At 41.5% G+C, this 20844-nt stretch overlaps 1 protein-coding gene across 4 annotated transcripts; it reads right to left on the minus strand.

The window, feature by feature from the left end:
- Positions 1–1722: 1722 nt before the first annotated feature.
- On the minus strand, positions 1723–20477 carry MACIR (macrophage immunometabolism regulator). 4 transcript variants are annotated; one of them, XM_032845384.1, is made up of 4 exons: positions 20300–20477; positions 12321–12410; positions 11733–11790; positions 1723–4474 (listed from the first exon to the last, which is right to left on the minus strand). In XM_032845384.1, the coding sequence occupies exon 4, from the start codon at positions 4449–4451 to the stop codon at positions 3828–3830; it is 624 nt and encodes a 207-aa protein (XP_032701275.1). In that variant the 5' UTR covers positions 4452–4474; positions 11733–11790; positions 12321–12410; positions 20300–20477; the 3' UTR covers positions 1723–3827. The 4 variants fall into 4 exon arrangements, with proteins under 4 accessions (XP_032701275.1, XP_032701248.1, XP_032701266.1 ...); XM_032845357.1 differs by lacking the exon at positions 11733–11790; XM_032845375.1 differs by lacking the exons at positions 11733–11790; positions 20300–20477 and adding an exon at positions 19138–19257.
- Between the last annotated feature and the right edge of the window lie 367 nt (positions 20478–20844).

Genomic DNA, 20844 nt, shown 5'->3' on the forward strand with positions numbered 1-20844 from the left:
TGCAGCCACTCGCTTTCATTCTAGGAGATGCTGCATTCTTCTGTTTAAAGAGCTCTTTCCTCATCCGGTGCTCTCCCATAAATCTGGACATCAAAGACAACCCTGAGATCAGGGGTACAGCATCAGGAGATTTGGTTTCCAACTTCTCCTCTGAAATCATTTGATGAAACCTTGCACAAAGTTGCTTCACAATGGTGAGAATACAAACTCAACAATCACCCCCAACAGGAGCCCAGAAATGTCCTAGGGGCCCAGCAAACTCAAAATAACAAATCAAACCCATTCTTCTTTTGATTTGTTCCTGATCGTGTTCCCCTCAGCGAGAAAAATCCTTAATTTTTTTTGTAATATAAAATATCAAAGAATCCTTTTCATAATTCTTATCTAAAGCAGCATTATTAGTAAGCAAAGCACATGGAACACAGGCAATCTCTACTTCTAGCTTTATAATAGAATTTATTATATTTCTAAGGGAATCTCCATCAATTTGCACTTCCCTAATCAAATTCTATTGCTTAAAAAGGCAATTTTGCTTAATACTTGCTGTTTCCTCTGCATTACGGCAACATGCATCCTTGCCCTCTCCGCCCCAACCCTTCCAAAGCATTTATGCCACTTATGAACTGGTAGACAGCCTCTCCTCCCCCTTTCTCTGAGAACAAACCACTTAGGCCAAGGTCATTTAAAAGTTCCTTGAAAATGTTTTCAACAGTTATAATGAAATGTAAAGTCTTTCCAAAATTATATTTTAAAAAAAAGTATGTTATAGAGTAAGAAAATAAGTAAAAATAGGTTGCTTTTCTCAAGAATTCAATAAAGATTCTTTTTTAGTGAAAGGCCAGTTTGTCTTTGTAAGTTAACTTACAATCTTATAAAAGCTTCCCAAATCCCAAATACTGAAATCATTTAAATTACTTATCTCAGGGAAGGAAAAAGGTACACACACATGGGCATCACATGACATAAGGCAACAGCCTGGAACAGGAGCCTCGCTGAGCCAGAGTCTGGAAGGTCTGTACCAGTTTACATTTCGATCTATCCCCCCCTGTCTTTTCCTCCCTGACTGCTGACTCCAGGAGCCCTGTGACCAGAGGAGCAAACACAGCCAAGGGGAAGTCGGAGACGCAAACACAGCTCACCTCAGATTGGCAGAAGAGGGAAATCCTACTGCCACCTTAAACATCAACAGAGCCTCAAAAACATGGTATTTTTGCAAAAAAGAAAAAAAAATATATATGAAGTGTGGTGGTACTGCCATTTATTGAAAGTCAGGCACTGTAGGATAGATAGCATCAAGTGTCTTCCAGGCAAGTGTGCCCTGTTTAGTAGGAAATATTAAATTGAAAAAAAAAAAACGGTGGGGGGAGAGTTCAAAAGTATAAACCATGTCAAAAGTCTGAAGAAGGGGATTTCTTTTTCCTCCAGCGAAAAGAGATCCAAGCCAACCCGCCCCCCCTTTTTTTTCCATGGGCTACTACTCACTATAGGAGCACAACAAGATCACAGAGTGCAGAGAAAGCAAGGTTGAAAGAAGGAGCTCTCCAAACACACTTTGTAAACTACAGACCCAGAGTTTCAGAACTCACTTTCTAGGAAACCAAACTCAAAACTATTTCTCTTTACCAACCAGATCATTGCTCACATGACATATCTTGAACTTCCAACCCCTTCATTTTCCCCACTGAGGTTCACATGTCTTTAAGTAAAAACAAAACAAAACAAAAGAGCTACACATTTTTATTTAGCTCAACAAAGTACTTAGGTGCATGGGCAGGGGACAGATCTCATAGGTACACAGCCGTGTTTTCTCATGGACTGAATACATACCATTGCCATGAATATATCCTTTACCCTAAAATGCAAATGAGCACCAAAAATAATTTTTTTTTTTTTTTTACAAAAATGGGGCCTAAAAATAAGTCCTTAGGCGCAATTCCTGAACAGTAACTAGCCTGTAGATGATGGACCTTGTTTAAAGCACCACACAACGATGTGTGTTTACATCACCCTTTTATTTCATAGTTAGAAATAATACAGTTCCACAGGGTAAATCATCAATAAATAACGATGTTTAATCATTAAACGTAAAAATCCCAACTCTTTGGCATCTGACAGGATTCTATTTCTTGTCAAACTAATGACTGTATAGATAGTTAATCTTAGTGATCATTCGTCAATACAATTATGTTACAAAGGTGCAATTTACTTTAAAATATACAACAGCTGAAAATTTCCAGCCCACCAAGAAATCTGATCAATTCAGTAAGATAGGGGTCAATTTCCCCAAGGCGCTTTCACACGGTTTGCCTCAGTGAAAGTCTAATAAATGTTGATTAAGAGTTCCTCGGGTTTTCTAATACTTATTCTGCTCTAAACAGAGTTTGCCATTCATTAAAGGAAAGTCATATCTGCGCCAAGAATGACCCACTCGTTAATAAAAGGTGTTCTTATTTTATAAGCAAGACTGCTAACACCTAAGAAACTCACAGCCCCCAAACTAAAATTTAAAATAAGCAGTTCTATGCTGCCAGAAATGCCAATTCGGTAATAAATTGCACCTTCAAGAGTCAAAAAAGAAAAAAAAGAAATAGAAACTTTTACAAAAGGTTAAGTTACATACATTTTTCTCAAAATATATTCAAGAATAGTTGAGCTGTATTTGTTACTAAAGCCAGGGCGTTATTCCTTTAGCAACAAATTAAACCAGTGCAATTGACACAAATTGTTAAGTAATCCAGGATTAACCCATTAAAACTGCAGAAGCACTTTAGGCTCCCACACTAATCCTAGAAACTGGAATTTCAACGAGCGCTTGAGCTGCACAGAACTAAAACTAGAATGACCTGGATGCCATGCTGAATGGTATCACTCCATACTTAGTTTAAGCATTCGATAGTAGAAATCATGAGTCCTTCTACTAAAAGTTTCATTCACTTACAGAACATTCAGATGCAAACAGTATTATGCCTATCATCCGCAATTAAAAGAATCCTCTCTATTTTAAAGTTCCAGATGAATTTTTAACTTAGAACGTAAGCACTAAGGAACCTTTTTTTAACTTATGAAAACTTCATATTGGAAACTTTCTGGAAAAGTTTCCCCCCTCCCATTGTAAAATAAATACTTTGTATCCCAAATTTAATTGTATTAAGACACACTTTAATAATGCTATAAAGAAATATTTTACAGCCATAGAGATCCATAACTTTCCATGCGGAAATAAAAAAATCCACTGCTCAACAGTATTATTGAGGCAAGTGAAGAAAGATTATTCTCTTGTCAATCTGAAATGTTAAATTTTTCAGTGCAAAACCAGTTATAAAATATTTAAACTCAATATTTAAAAATAAAAAGTGGTCCAATTCAGCAATGTTCAAGTTCTAAATTTCATAAAACAAATCATTACATACATCGTATAGTAAAATACAGAGATTAAAGAAGTACTTGAGTACTTAAAGATATAAATTTCTAATGAATCATACCAAGTCAGCAACAACCAAGCAGATAACATTCCCAATTTGAGTGTCCGAATCATAAAGATGGCATCGCTGTACCACAGCCTTTTTTCCCCCTAGCTCAAAAGCTATTCAAACTAATGGCTGACATTCTGTTTTCTTTGCAGTGGCGTGCTCTAGAATGATTTCCCCCCAAGTACCTGTGATTTCATTCCTGTATTCAAATTTTGATCCAGACAATTTTTAGGTTCCAGGAACACTGAGCTGATATAACCATCTATAATGTGAAGGAGTCCTGTACAGAGAACGACAGTGGGTTTTCCCAGCCAAGCGGATGCTGACCTACACTGGTCGGTACTCTCTGCCCCTGGCTCATGTGTTATTCCTGGCAAACACACGGTCCCCTCGGAGGGTGAGGTGCTGGAGCTGGTACTGGAGCACTTCTGTGTCCGCTGGCTCCTTGATGCTCATTTTATCTAGATTGAGGTAGTCCAGAGATTTGGAGTGAGCCCTCTTACCTTTAAGAAGACAAAGGGGCAGAGGCCCGTGGAGGGCCTTGTAAGGTTCGTAAGGTAAAGATTTAGTGCACTTGTCTCCTGAGCTGGGCATCCGCCTTCGCCTCCTGCCGTTCACCGCCGGGATCTCGTAGGGCTGGTAGTACCGACTTCTGGTTTTGTACAAACGGGAGGAACGCGCGAGTCCTGCGTCCAGCTGCTTGGAGCGCAAGGAAGGCACAGCTTCTCCCTTACCCTCTTCACTTCCCGTGCACTTCTGGGCTAACTTCAGGAGTTCCTCGCCAGTGGTGAAGCCAACCAAGTAGTTGGAGTCCATGTGCAGGATCTGGTAGCCCGACACAGTCCGGCGCATGGGCGAGCACGGCGTGCTGGAGCAGCGGGGCTTCTCCGCTTCCGCCTTGCCCGGGGAGCTCGCCTCGGCCACCGGCAGGGGCAGCGTGGCCAGGGTGCTTCTGGACTCTCCGTTGACATCGACTTCCATGGTAGGCACCAGGCGGCACACTCCTGAAAGCAAACAGACTCAGATCGTAACGGCGTCGTGCACAGACCCTCGGGCCAAGCTGGAGCGGTTTAGACGGCTCGGGGAGCACGAAAGAACACCGGCCTGAAAGGCGGCCACTGTCCAGCTGCCAGATGTTTATCTGTGTCTATAATGCACTCCAGAGCAGGCATTAAAATGACTATGACTTCTGGGTGCCTGGGTGGCTCAGTGGGTTAAGCCCTCTGCCTTCGGCTCAGGTCATGATCTCAGGGTCCTGGGATGGAGCCCCGCATCCGGCTCTCTGCTCAGCAGGGATCCTGCTTCCTCCTCTTTCTCTGCCTGCCTCTCTGCCTACTTGTGATCTGTGTGTATCAAATAAATAAATAAAAATCTTAAAAAAAGTAAAATAAAGACTATGACTTCTCTACCTTCACAAACGTGGAGGCAGCTTAAAGTCTGGAGGACGACGAAAAGGTTCAGATGGAGAAGAAAACAGAAAACAGTCCTTCCCTACAGGAGGCACTCCGTTCAATCACGCAAGCTTTATTCTTTGATGTGGTAGTAAGCAAATCAAATACAGATCTCAACGTGAGGCAAATAAAAATATCCTACACGGCGCCACAAGAATCCACCAAAGACTCCCAACTTGAAAACTGGCATCTTTACATTTTCCATCATTTAATTTAAAATAAGCGCTGAGCTCTTCACACCTACACTTTTTTTTTTTTTTCCAAACGTGTTTAAGGGGCGTATAATGAAAGATGAAAACCGATCGATTTCTGCAAAGGTTCCAACACAGGCCTAAAGAAATGTTTTGAAGGTATGGAGGTATCAGTCTTAAGTTCCCCAAATGTTGCAAATGTGCTTCCTCTGGTGTCCCCAGTGAATTATTTACAGCAAACCATTTCCTAGTTTAAAAAGAAACCCTAAATCCAATAAATCAGGTCACTTTTAGTATTAAGCATATATAAAATATCAGATGCACTCTATTTGAGAAAATAGGCCACTGATTTACCCGTTACTTTATTTTACAATACCTAAGACCCTGCACTTTTGAATAGTTTAATAAATGGCAGAATAATTCTCAATGAATGCTGATATTATTCATCATGATGATGACACTATATATTTTGGAAAGCCCCACTGAAAAGAAGTACCACGCAAAATGGCCAGGTTTCTAGGAAGCTGCAAATAAGTCAAATTTTGGAAAATAAAAAAAGCACTAAGGGAAACTGAGTGTCAATATCTTTTCAGAGAAACTTTTTATTTCTACTTGATCATCAGTATGGAGTAGAAAACACAATTTTTTAAGTATCTCAGGTTGCCAACCAAAATGATGTCAAATAGTAACTAATTTTAAGATAAAGAATTTATTGGAAGAGACTGTTATGTGAAATGATTCTTATAAATGCTTTTGTGAAACAAATAACCTTTTCCTGGTTGAAGCATTTCCCAAAGTTTGGGTATTCATTTTAAATCCAAGCAATTCTAAAGCTTTAAAAAAAAAAAAAAAAGGAGCCTTATTCCCTCACTTGCATGCTATTCTTTCCTTTATGAGGAAATAACCAAGACTATGAAGAAGTCCCCAGACACCATCCTATCCTCACTACATCTACATCTAGAACACAGCTGAAAACTGAGTCCTGGGATAGAGCAAATGCCAAAGGGATCCACAGAGCTTTTACTTACTTTTTGCTCTAAACTTTAGTCTGTGTAGTTCCAAATTTAATTTAATCAAAATACTGTAGCCCCCTCAACCCTTTCAGATTTAAAGTAATTAGCTTTATTATATCATGTATGAAGTAAATTTTTATTTGATTGTGTAATTTATTTCTCTGTTAGGAGGACTATCAGCTACTTTGATAAGCATACAGAAACCTGAAGATTTCTTATCTGATACACTTCAGAGGGCCTGAGCTTTGTCAAACCTTATACTGAATAAACAAATGTTTCCGCTAAGCCAAATGACATACTAATCTAATACTTCCTTTCTCACTAATTCTAGATACCCAGAAGGAGCCCAGGAGGTCAGATCCAAGGCCTCCAAGTTACGGAACCTGACAGGGAGCTACGGGCGTTAAGTGTATCTCTAATAGTCCATTCTGAAAGACAAGGAGAGGAGGGCCAGTGAGGCTCAAAGAACCAGGGCTGTGCAGGAAACGGAGCACACACGCAAATGGGTACCCCACGTAAGAATGACCCAGGTGATGACACTCAAGCAGGCAGTCCACATGAGGTGACACCCTTGGTCTAGGTCCCTTCCAAATCTGGGAATCCATGACAATCCACACACCACAGCAGCCATCTTCCTGTGTTCTCATTCTGTGCATTACAAACTTGCCCCAATCCAAGCATGCACACTCCACCCATCAGGGTTCGGGTAATAATTCAGAGGCCAGGCTGAAAGTCATCTGTGCCTCTGAGGGATAAAAATTGCTAAGCAAGGGAAGAGGAACAAACCTTCGTTAGGACGCAAAGGCTTGAGAGAAAAGGGCAGAAAAGTATCTATTATCTAGAAAATAAGCACCTAGAAAATGAGAAAACTAAAGACAGTGAGTGAAGTGATCTATAAAGGTGACATTGGATGGGACATGAAACAGCTACCAGGACAATACAAAGAGATGAGTAACACTGCGGCTTCAGTTTCCAGCAGCCATAACATCATAAAAACCACCACGTGGGTTGGCCAAAACTACCTAACAGGATCTTCAGGCACATACCTGACAGACAGTGATTTCACTCTGATGGTCAAACAAAAGAAACCGATGTGATCTAAGAGCTCTGGAAATTCCAACCCAGCAGCCTGGTGTAAGAAACCTGCCATTTTTGCTGAGGTAAACAACACACCCCCTGTTAGAAGACACCACTTAAGCAGCAACTTAAAGACACAACCACTTCCAATACACTCTAACAGGTATGCGGCCTAGGAACTAAGGTCAACACTCTACGTCAGGTTTCTGAATTACAGTCTCATGGTCCTGGAACATAAGAACACTTGTCTTAAATGTTACATAGATCACTGCAACCTACTGAACTTCTGATGAACGACTGTAAATTCTGGAAAAGTGCTCGCATGTTTTAGCAACAAAAACATCAGTACTTCTGCTCCAAACAGTAAGAGAGTCTCAAAAATAACAGCTCTGTGAGGTGGTTTCGTTGGTTTCTTCAGTGTATTGTTGAACGTATGAGAACCTCTTCAGATCTTGATATTCATGTAGGAATGTCCATGGTGCACAACCTGACTCTTGCAAACTGCTTAGATTTTTTAAAAAAACTTTTTATTTACATATTGATTGCCCTTCTAAAGAGCGCCTAGCATGCACCAATGAGAAAGCTAGGTGGCGGCCCGTTTCAGAAAAGAGAACACGGACTGGCAAATATTTTGTTTTTAGCTAGGTGAAATGCTGACCAAGCAGTATGCCCTCCACTCTTCAATGCGACTCACTGAAAGCAAACTTCTTATGCTATTAAATTCCTGAGAATTTCCTGACTGGATTTAAAGACTGGACTAAGGCCCTGGGAGTTGTTATAGGATCAACTTCCCCAGGTGACCTCTTAAATGAGAAGTAGTATAGGAGCACATCTGAAAATGAAGTTGAGCTACTTTCTAATTCCATAATTCTACAAAAAAAAAAAAAAAAAAAGGCAGTGATACTAAAGATGGAGATACTTTTTCACACAGTAAAATTTCTAGATCAGGGATGCATGGTGGCTCAGTCAGTTAAACAACCAACTCTTGATTTTAGCTCAGGTCATGATCTCAGGGTCATGGGATCAAGCCCCGAGTCGGGCTCCATGCTGGGTGTGGTGTCTGCTTAAGACTCTCTCTCCACCTCTGCCCTCAACATCCCATCCACCCCACTCACTTGCTCTCTCTGTAAAAAAATAAATAATGAGAAATTAATAAAAGCAGTGATCAGGAAACATGGCTACCATGACTACAACTGGAGATGCACTGTGATCAGAATATTCTTCATATTTTATCATATAGATTTATTATTCCTTAATAAACCATTCATGATGAAGCATTTTATTTCCTATCCTAAAATAAACTATGCCTCATAAATGCCTACTGCCAAGATAAAAGATTACAAAGAACTCTTACAAATACTGCAGGTATGTGCAACAGGCAGCCACTCCCACCGCACCAGTAAAAATAAACATGAACCGGGAAACCAGGCACCAGGCTAACTTAGGAACTGCTGAGCACTAGAAATCACAGAGCAATGACAACCTTATTGATTCCATTAATGCTTTTCATATGCAGTTTAAAGCAAAAATAAAAACTGGAAACAGAAAGCCGAAAAGTGTTGTTATTGTAATAACAGAAGCAGCAAAATTTCTTTTCATAGAAGAGTCTACAACAAAAAATACAACAGAGAATAGGAAACTCAACTTGTAGTTGACGAATACTTCTAAAACTTGAGTCTCCTAAGCAAGTTACAGGAACATATATGATTTTTTTTTAACCGCCACCTAAGGGTCTTCAGGATCAAATTCCTTCACAGTCTAATCCGTAACAAAGGTACTGACATAGACTTACAAAACGTGAAAGACCTGTGTTCATAGGGGCCAGTGTGTTTCTTTGAAATGTGGGAGGATTCAAAACTCAACCAGGCTAGACAAGGTAGTACCTCAGTATCTGCTAGAAAAATGTACACAGCACATTATTTTTAAAACATGGATATGGCATGCCATTATGAATTCTGTCTGCAACTAATGCCAACAGGTCCAATGTACAACAAATGTGTAGGGGACCCTGGTACACAGAGATGAGCACACTCAAAAGACCATCATCGGTGTAAAATCTGCTCAGCTCTGAACACTCCCCAAAAGGTCCAACTTCCCAAGCATTTGGCACAAGGAGCATTTAAAAAATATAACCAAGGTGCCTCAGCTCCTCAGACCAGCTCTGAAAATAGCTGAGAAGTTTCACAATTGCCTTACAAAGAATTCTTTTTGAGATGTACTGCATTCTGGGAATATTTTTTTTTTTTAAATCAGGCTTATCAAAAAAAAAGTCACCATCAGTAATCAAAAAAATTATCCCATATGCTTGAACCGTTTTTAGTAACACACAGCAATTCCATTTAAGAGAAAACATATATAACCGTCTAAATATACAGAACAAAAATGTCACCGTGCGAACAAAATCCTTTTCAAGAAATGATCCATTTGGAATAGAGCCGGCTCTTGGCAAATGGAGCCTCCCAAGCATGACTACTGTCAGTCTAGCAATATCTAGAACCACTTAGTTTCGGTGCCAGCATCATCTTGGATTTCACCTATGCAGAACTTCTGATCATGAGGAAGAGGTCACTGAAGCCATGAAGGCAGGGGCTTGCCCAGGGCGGGATAGGCAGTCCCAGTTTCCTGACACTGGCAACTTCATCATGCTATGTGTGGGGTACACGGCTCCTCAACTTGTACACATGCAAAGAGCATCCAAGGAACTTCAAAAACTACGAAGCCTGTGCTCTACCTCAGGTCTATGTTTGAAGTCCTATGGGGCACAGCGTAGGCTCTGAACTTTTCAAAAACATCTCCAGGACATTCTACTCTGCAGACGTGTTTGGGAACTTGTCAGACAGAACTTATCAGACAGAAGAATTTCACTCCTCTAAGTCCGTGCCTTTTTTGTTTTGCTTTGTTTTAGATCAGTCATTACTGTACTACTAGTGGATACATTTCCTGCTACTTGAAATTGTAACAACCTATCCCTAATGCCTTCTAGCTTACTGGGTCTAATCCACTGTGGACTTAAAAAGCATGTGCTGATCAAACATGTTGAAACTGGATATAAAATAAAAATAAACCTGTGCTGAATGAGAATCAGGCCCCTTGGTGTGCACACACTTTGCTACAGCTACTTCAGCTTCTTAGAAGCCTGTATCAGATACAGCCCTTTGGAAAACAGTTTGGCAATTTCTGACACAGTTAAATAAATGTTATTTAAAAACCCACCTACACTACTGTAGGTATTTACCTAGGGAAAATGAAAATGTATATTCACATAAAGACCTGAACATGAATACTTTTAACAGTTTTATTCATAATCACCAAAAACTAGAACAATCCAAACATCCATCAACAGGGAAATGGAAAAAGAAAGAGTGACCAATCATACTATGGAATACATTTCAGTAACAAAAAGGAGCAAACTAAGATTACAAGAGTGAAAGCAGCAGATAGAAAATGCTACATATGTGTGATTCTACTTATATGACATTCTGGAAAACTAAAGGGACAGTAATCAATCAACAAGTGCAAAAGGTCAAGGTTGGGAGGTGGGGATAAAACTACAAAGGGGCACAGGGAACCTTGGGGAGGAGTGATTAAAATAGTCTATATATAGACTATAATGGGCATTCCACAGCTGGGTACATTTATCAAAACTCATCAAACTATACAAAAGGGTGATTTTTACTATATACAAATTATACTTCAATTTGAAGTCTGACTTCAAAAAATAAAAAAAATATTAAATTAAAATAAAAGAAGCCTGTCACATACTTCCAAGTTTTTGAACATCCTCCTAATTTTAAAATTCTTCAAATTATCAGATCTCAGAATCACAAGGCATCTTAATGGTTGTTCAGTCTATGTTTGAACACCTCCAATGACAGGTAACTCATTACCTCTCAAGTTGGTTCATTTCACCTTTGCAGCTATGCTAGACTGTCCTTGTATTTAATATATAACTATATCCATAATTATGTATACATAACTACACATGTGCCTCTGAAGAGAAAGATACACACAGACCCACACACACACATTCCTGTAACTTCCACTCACTACTCCCAGTTTTGTGTTTTATTTAAATTAGATGAGTTAACTCAGCCACATTATTTCTTACTCAATATCCTCTAAAAGTATTTTGTACTTTGAGTTTTCAAACATCTTGCTTTTTTTCCTCAAAACTTAAAATTTAGTAATGATTCTGTTTTCCCAATGTTTTAAAAATGCATTGTCATAAATCTGGCATACTGTATCTAACTAATGAAACAAAAGTGTCTGGTTTTCCCCAACATTCTTTTGAATCATTCTGCTGCTGACGGTTAATTTGGAGATCACTTATTATGAAACCAGAAGTTTTTCCAGAATTTTTTTCCCCCGAGTATTTCCACCCCCCAAGGATTCTGACCACTCGAATTCAAAGCAAGGACCTATAAAGATCTTGCCCAAGTATAATGAGATATCAAAGCACCAATGAACTCACATTAGTATACTTTTTAAAATTCTAAAAAGCTACAAAGATAATTATTAAATTCTTTTCACCTTCAAACACATGGAGTCACATGGATAACTGCATTGGCATAGATACAAAGACGACGCACTGAAAAAAGACAACGAAAAGATAACAGCACTGCGTTAATTTTAACAAGTTGAAATTGATGGTGTAATAAAAGGAAGGTCACACTTGCAGTGAACTTCTGTATGACCAAGTGAAACTGATGGTCCTTTCAGTCACCTGTATGCCTTTCTTTAATAACGTATGACCATATACAACAAGAACTTTTTGCAAATTATTTTGCCCATCTCTAGGGATTAATGTTTTACTAAAATTTCCCTGAAATCAGAGCAATTACCTCTTAACTACTCTATTCTTAAGTATTATTCCAAAAATCTCCTTTATCTCACAGGAATAAGGAAAAACCCCAATCAATAAGGCAAACACTTCAAGATAATAAAGTTAGCAATCTGCAATAATTTCAGTTCCCATTATTAAAAATTTCATTACTGTAGTATATATACTTGCAATCGTATCTCGACATTTCACATTCACCTGTTTATGTAGTCCTTAAAACACATGATGATATGTTCATACAATGGGTTAACAAAAAGAAAAAGCAAAATTTAACTCACCAGACTAAATCCCAGAAGATGTCACTGTAGAATGTCCAATGAGTCCCAAGGGAACACAGGCATAATATTTCTTCTGCTCTACTCCAGATACTAAACATGGAATTTAAAAATAAACCTTTAATTTAACAAGTAACACAACTTACAAAGCAATTAGAACACTTCTAACTGCAACACAGGAAGAAACTAGCAGGAGGTAACTAACATCAGGTACAGGTTATAGAGGACGCAATATTAATTCCTTTTATTAAAGCAAACTGACTTTGTTTAGCTAAACTGAACTTCAACCATTTTATCATGTTTATTCCTCTGTATTCTGCTGCTGAAATTCTACCTCGAGACTAAGAGCAGCTAACTGGACTAAATACAGACACACAAATTTGGGGGTTAAATGTTAGCTCCATCATCCTAGCGCTCTTCGTGTACTCAAATTCACAGTAGCCTATGAAAAAATGATGATGAGGCTAGGGTTAAAAGAACAGGTCCTATTCATGGCCTGGCTAAGAACTTTGTGTCCTGACCTTGTATAAAGAGCAATATTGAGAATGAGGACGATACCATTCTTCCTCCCTCATAAAGCCGCTTTGAGGAGGAGTCAGGGGAACGTGTTCTGCACGTTGTAAAGCCCTTTAGAGATGTGTGATGTTATTATTATGCAATTAATTTTTGCTGTCTACTCATCATAGCCGTAAAATAGCAACAATAAAAATCCTTCATAAGACCGCTCTGAGGCAAATGGTTGGAAAGGCCTTGGAAAACTTTCTTTCTTTCTTTCTTTCTTTCTTTCTTTCTTTCTTTCTTTCTTTCTCTTTCTTTCCTTTCCTTTCCTTTCCTTTCCTTTCCTTTCCCTTTCTTTCTTTCTTTCTTTCTTTCTTTCTTTTTAAGAGAACACCACTTCTTTATAGAGTTTCCACATTGCTTAAGATTTCGAGCATCTCCTCTAGGCCTCTCCCTTTCCTGGGGAGGTAATGTAAAAGAGCATCTGTCTTTATCTCCTATCTTTCTTGTTAACTGGGTGAATTTCTTGAGGTCAAGAAAACTCCCCAAAGTCCCACCCACCCGTGAAGATTTCTTTGGTGGTTGGGTTCCTGTTGCTGTGTCTAACCTGGGGCCAGGGAGCCTCCAGTGGGCTGAGTGGATTCATTTCACCAGCACAGGTGCACAGGACCCCCAAGAGTGGCTTCACTGAAAACAAGCCCTCACAGCCAAAGCAAACGGCAAGGGAGAAGGCAAGGACTTGTCACCTTATTACTTTCCTTACCACTACTGAAGAGTTGCATCCAAAGGAAATGCATCGTTTACTGAGTTAAAGGGATCTGCCTCTTGAACTTTGCAAACTGGAAGGAGTGAATGCACCAAGACCTAGCCAAGGCACCTGCAGGAGGAAGACTTGCTTCTTGCCCACCAGGGAGCCTCTGGTTTTTACATAAAGTGAACTGTAACGCGGCAAAAAACTGTTGCCTGATAATACTTTTTTTTTTTAACCTAATATACCCACTCTTGGAAATGTCCCCAATACTACTGTTACAAAGTTCGAGTTGATTTCTTATTCAAGTAAATGGATTTTAGTGGGGATGGAAATTTAAAAAGAAACTCGTATTTTTTATCCCCTCCCGCATGCCAAAGCTAGGGGCCAGTTCTGTGGCTTCATCTTAACCCCGACTCTGCAGGGTGGGGGGGTACCATCCCCCCTGCAAAGTGTTCCATCAAGCAATGCTATCTGAGAGTCAGGCAGGAACTGAACCCCGGTTTGCCTGACTCCGAGGCCCACCGACCTTGCTTTCTATACACGTGGCCTCTGCTCAGTGGTAAGCCCGGATGGACAGCTTTTTACACAACAACCATGTTCCTGAAAAATGTAAATTAATTTCTGTAAATGGAATTCTATTTCAAATGTGTGGAGAGGCACTTTATTTTAAAGCTTTATTGCCTCACTTGCGAAGTGATTAGAAGGAGGTGCTTTTAGCTACTAGTTCTCGTGTTATTTCCAACTTGAAAATGGGAGGATGGAGAGGCACATACCGGAGTCCTCTACAAAGTCCATCTAAATCCTGGACCCCTTCTCCGAGAGGAGCGCACAAGATACTTGAAAAGCATAAATCCTAAGGGAGGACAAACCGTTATCAAGCAATCCTGGCTGGTTATGTGGTTGGAGGCCAAATACAGAGAGACATTTCCACTTCATTTTTCAGGGCTACCTCTATCACGGAGTGAGATCCATTTCATTTAGACTTTTGGAAATTTAGATAGAAAACCTAGGAGCAGGAACATTAGAAAAATCTGGACGTGTTTTAATTCTAAACAAAAACTAGTTTTAGGGGCACCTGGGTGGCTGAGTGGGTTAAGCCTCTGCCTTCGGCTCAGGTCATGGTCTCAGGCTCCTGGGATCAAGCCCCGCATCGGGCTCTCTGCTCAGCGAGGAGCCTGCTTCCCCCCTCTCTCCCTGCCTGCCTCTCTGACTACTTGTGAACTCTCTGTCAAATAAATAAATAAAATCTTTAAGAAAAAAAACAAACTAGTTTTAGAAAACACTGTAAAATCTCATTCAAGCTATCATGTAATTTGTATCACGTATTTGGTGATATGTGCTTCTTTTCAAGCTTTTAAATGCATGAAAAAATATATTTTCCAACAGTTTTTTCAAGAGTAAAAGAAAAACCAACCTAAAACTTCATTCTGGATTTGAAAACAGAGAGCCTTAAAGTAATTATCCAACTCCTGCCCGGGAGCTGATGTGGAAGTCTAGGAAATGGTCAGTAATTTCATAGTAAACAAAGTGTAGTAACTGATTATCCCTATTAGGGTCGTGCCAAGCCAGAAATAGAATACAAACACAGAGTCCAAGGGAGCCACCCAGGCGAAACTAAGGTGAAGGAGCTCCATTCCCTGTCTCATTTTTTCCTCATTTCTGACTCTGCTTAGTTCTGTGTGTATAACCACCTGCTATCTGTGCACAGGGACTAAGAGGAAGAGAATAAAGATGATGAAGAAGAGAAGAATGAAAAGATGAGACCAGACACTAGTATAAGAATGTGTCTTCTTGAAGAGATTGCCTATAAAGGAATCTAGTTAAAAGAAAAAGAAGAAGGAGAAAAACTAAAGAAAGGGCTTTATCCCATGTCCTGTAGAAACAATTAAGATTGTATGTAATGTAATATGAAAGTTCCCAAAGAACTGGATTTTTAATAAAAAGAAACCAATATTTTTGAACACCTTCTCTATGCCAAAAGCTATAAGCAATTTATAGGAGAAATAAGCAATTTCAAGGAGAAAATACCACCCCCACTTTAAAGTATTTGACCAAGTAATACACTATTTGAGAGTCAGAACAAGAATCTGAACGTCTACCAGTCTGACTCCAAAGCCCACGGACACTGGCAGAATAGGGATGATGAATTAATATACTTTGTTTACTATGAAAGTACCAACTATTTCCTAAATTTCCACTTTAGCTCCAGGGCAAGAGTAGACAATCACTTTAAGGTTCCCCTGCTTTTAAATCTAGAATGAAGTTTTAGATTGAATAACATTTTTAGAATACTTTAAAAATCTATAAATCCCTAACACTTGCAACTGATTCTGGCCAATGCTTTGACCATGAAGGCTTGGCAAGGTATCAACAGATCTCCTCTCCAAGACAGTCAGCAAGAAGGAAAAGAACTCATGTGAAAGGCTTACAAGATATACTAAACGCTATGCAGAAAAACAGACAGACGTAAATAGAGCAGAGGCTAGACTATATAATGCTTCCAGCTACAAACAGCTGAAATGAGCAGAAAACCCCGTGACATTATGCTGGAAGCAATAAAAATAGGATAAAGTCAGCATGGCCAAGGTCTTCCCGCAGGCCTCTGGATAGGGAAGCCATGAGTGACTAAGCAAAAGACACCCAACATATGACTGCTAATGAAGCTTCTGCAAATAGGAAAGTTTGCAAACATTAACTAGGAAGTGTGTCAAATTTCTCAGGCAGGGTGATAGATATCAAAACAGGTAAATAAAGAAGAATGTCCTTCAAAAGTAGGGAGGCCATATGTCTCAGTTCACAGCCAGTAATGTGGCATAATTATTTATAGCACCCCCTTTATCACTCCAAAGTGTCCCTGTTGGGCAATTATACTGTTATCCTACTCAAAAATAATATTTAACAATGAAAAGGTAATGAATTAAAAGACTGGGGAGGGGGAAGTAAGGAAAAAAGACCCTTCTGCTTGCACGGTGGCTTCCCACACAGATCTGAGGAGTATTTATTTGGGTGTATCCACTCAGCTGCTCAATTATTCATTCACTCATTCTGTCATGCAACAATATTTCTTGAGTTTTATTATATCCCAGCATTGTACAGGCACTGGGGCAAATACAAAAAGTGAAGCTGGAGACAAGGAAAGAACGAAAGACAGACAGACATGGAAACACAAGGAAATCTAAAACATAGAAGAGTACACTTGAATGGTACTGGGAACCCAGAGAAGGCAGTGTTTTTCCCCCAAATACAGAAAGCGCTACAGGGAAATGTTCAAGCCCACACAAAATCCCTATGTACAAAAAAGCCATAAGTATCAGACTTCAGCACAGATCTACTAATAAAATAGCAGTAAGAAAAAAAAAAAAAATAATGGAGAACAAACAGTGTTAACAGAGGGAGGTGGTGGGGGATGGGCTAGATGGGTGATGGGTAGTGAAGAAGACACCAGTTATGTTGAGCACTGGGCATTATATATAAGTGATGAATTATTAAATTCTACTCCTGAAACCAATACTACACTATATTAACTAACTAGAATTTAAATAAAAATTTGGAAGAAAAAATAAATAAATAAAAATTAGGGGCACCTGGATGGCTCAGTCAGTCAAGGGTCTGACTCTTAATTTCAGCTCAGGTATTGATCTCAGGGTTGTGGGTTCAAGCCCTATGTTGGGCTCTACCATGGAGTCTACTTTTATAAAGAGGTTTGTTGTTTTTTTTTTTAGAAGAAGAAATTAAAATCTATCACTTCCAAATCATATGGTTATAAGTACGGAGGCCAGCAAATAGCCCTTGTGAATTTTGGTAAATAAATCCCACTAATCATTAAAGAGTATATTATAGAAAACAAGATAAATTTTAGGCAAAGAAAAATGGTAGAGTAGAAGTTATGGGTTCTAATTCTAGATCCAACACACAAAGAAAAAAATGAAAACAGGCAATATTTCTCAGAGTAGCTATTCAAGGAGAGATCAGTAACATTAAAAAAGCAAGTGAAAAAAATAGGTAAACGTTGCATTCAGACTAATGAAAATATTTTGCAACCACTAGTCTCAAAGATTACTCTAAAAATAAAAAAGACAAGGACCAAAACATCTCTCAAGTAACAGAACACTGAGCAGAAATAAAATGGTTTAACTGCTAAAGTTACAACACACACAGTTAAGAACAAAATGCTTAGCTGTACCTACCCTACTCTACATGTTCCTCGTAGAGATTACTTCAATCTCACTTTTCCATTTGTAACTCATAAAAACTAAATCATCAACAATTTTAAGAAGAGTTATTGAGCAGGGTGTGACATTTCTGAAACCATACACCATCCCTGACCTTACAAACAAATCATTAACCTCACCAAGGGGGTAAGACAACCCATAATCAGTTCAGTAAGACCAAAGGAAAAAAAAAAAAAAGGTGTTTCTCTTCCTACTATCAGTTCTTTTAATAGCAACCCCCTGAAAGTGCAGCATCCATTTTCCCTCTATTTCTGCTAGTAGAAATTGAAGCTAGATTACCAATGTTGTCTCACTATTATGTAAAGTCACCCTTCACTTTTAGGGAAAAAAAAAAAAAAAAAAAACTGGTTTCACTACAAATATGACTGGCAGTAACTGGAACTGCAGATCTACATGCAGTCTTTACAAGAAATCTGCCTCTGAGGAAAACATAACCAAAATGGGACAGGTGCACACGGTGGAATTGGCTAACCTTCCACATGAAAGCTTAAACCCAGGAACTTATTTTGATAGGCTGGTGACAGAATCAAGAGTTCTCTCTGGAGGAAAAGACCTGATTTTTTTCTCCCAAAGGATATAAATCAGCAACAGCAAAGCAAATTTCAACCCTGCATATAAAGTTTTATTACTCCCACCACACTAAATACTTCAAAGGGTGTATAAGAGCTCTCCAAAGGATACAAAATTATACAAAGGAAACAAATTCACTGACCATGATGCAAGGTCAATAAATACCCTGTATATCTTTTGTCCTGGTGTTGTCACTATTAAACAGTCTCACCTGCAATTAATTAACTAGAATGTTGACAGAAGCATACTGTATACACTGCTCTTATCAAATCAAGAGCTCTACGGGTTCATTAATCCTAACATTTCACCCTCGTCATTTTATTAAGTTTATAATGCATACACAGCCACATGACAGAAACACCAAAATCTATGCAAAATTCATTAAACATAATTGTGTAAGCATAAATCATGGTCTTGAATTAATAAAGTACCCAAAACTTCTGCAATAATAACCAATACTGTATTTTGAAATCACTGAGAAGATAAACTTTGCGAAGAGATCATTTCTATCTCTATTAGTGTGTAACTTCCTCTACAGGGTTAAAAAAAAATACATAAAACAACTAACAACTCTAAATTGTAGGGTAGCTCATCTCAGAAAAACAATATAAAATAAAGAGTTCCAGTAACGTCAGAATTGTGCAAGAATTGCTCTTTTCAGCTAGGAGTAGCGAGCATGCAATAAAACGCTACTACCTCTATTCTTCCTCAAATGGTGAGAAAGTTCCCAGCCCCAGTTTTACCTGCGCACTACAATCATACACATAACCCTCTCAGCATCTTGGCTGGGCAGAGATAACTAACCCACCCAGGTGCCAACTGCTGCGGGCGGAGAAGCAGGAAGATCCTAAGGATGTGGAACATTTGCAAGGGGAAAGGGACGGGGCCATCATTCCCTTCATCGCCTAGCTGGCAGATTCGCAGATTCCACCACTAGAGAGAGTTTGGCAGCTTCACAATGGGGCCGCCCGCTCAACGTGTGACTGCCGCCCGCCTGGAAACCCCTTTCCTCTGCTTACCACCCGCCCCAAAGTCCACCCGCGACAGGTGGGGAGAGGGCGGAGATGCCCAGCGACAAATCTGCCGCTTTCGCTTCTGGCCAGCACTCGGCCCGAATCTACACGCGCGCCCCCGGGCACGGTCGGTCCGTCCGCCCCCGCCGCACCGGCAGAAGCGCAACGGGCGCGGGCTGCGGGCTAGAGAGCGGCCTCACCCCCCGGATCAGCTCGAGAGAAGAGGGCCGACGAGATAAGCCCGTTAGGGCTCGCCCCCAGGCGCTATCTGGCCGGGGCAGTCGCACCCGGCGCGCGGCCGGGGCGTGCGGCCAGAGGCGCAGCAGGCCCGGGAAAGAGCTACTTCTCAATGGGGCCCCGAGGCCAGCTGCCCCGCGGTGCGGGCACGCTGGCGGAGGAACTAGCGTGCGCGCCAACGCGCCCCGACTTCCGCACCGCCGCACCGCGGGAGAGGCGCTCCGGCTCGCCGAGTCCCCGCACCTCCCCGGCGAGCGCACGCCGCGCGCACACGGGGGCGCACGCCCCCGCACACTCACACGCGCTGCACACTCACGGCGTCTCCGGCCCCACCCCTGTGCCAAGCAGCCGCGGGCTCCCCGCACCCCGCAAGGGCCCCACCCAGTTCACCAGACCCCAGCCTCCTGCTCTGGCGCCCAAGGACCGGCCCGCCAAGGCCCGGCGCCCCTGGGGCCGACCCGCCGCCTATCCCGGAGGCCCGCCCGCCCGGGGTTCCCCAGCACCGGGCGGACACCGCGCGCCCGGCCCCGACACGAGGCAGGGAGGAAGGGGCGGTGCCGCGACTGGGGCTGGCACCGGGACTCGGTGACTGGGGCACCCCCCAAACCACCCACCCATCACCACCACCTTTTCTACAGCACAAAAGGTTGCAGGCGGAACCGCCGTCCCCGTGCAACCTACCGGTGGCCCACGGCGCCGCCACCTCCGCTGTGCCCGGGCCGCGGAGCCGGAGACAAGGGCGGGAGAGGCGCAGGGATGCGGCGCCGAGATTCGGGCAGAGGCCGCCAGGAGAGCCAGCCGGGTACCCTCTCCTCTCCCACCGCGTTCGGCGCCAGCTACCGCCCGGCGTAGTCCCCGCCTCCTCCTCCTCCCCCGCCCGCCTTCCCGCCCTCCTCCCTCTGGCTGCGGAGGCGCAGCCCGTCAGCGCTGGGCCCGCCTCCTGCGCCCGCTCCGACACCCGGTGGAAGGGCGGGCCGGCGACAGAAAGGCGCTAAGAGGCCTGAAGTAGTTGACTGGGGCGGGGAAGTTGCGGACTAGGGTGGGGAGGAGGAGTCCTAACACCTCCTCCCGGTCCCAGCCCGCACTCCGACTCAGGAGCTCGGTCCGACTCGCAGGCCTGGTTACACTCAGGTTCCCTCAGTTAGGTGGTGGGGTGAGGTTTGTCATTTGTGAGTCTCTGCTTGAAGGACTCCGCACTGAGCAGAAGTAGAGAAACTGGAAGCCCA

The sequence above is a fragment of the Lontra canadensis genome, unplaced genomic scaffold (assembly GCF_010015895.1).
Source record: "Lontra canadensis isolate GAN:19392208 unplaced genomic scaffold, GSC_riverotter_1.0 scaffold4, whole genome shotgun sequence".
Classification (NCBI taxonomy): Eukaryota; Metazoa; Chordata; class Mammalia; order Carnivora; family Mustelidae; genus Lontra; species Lontra canadensis.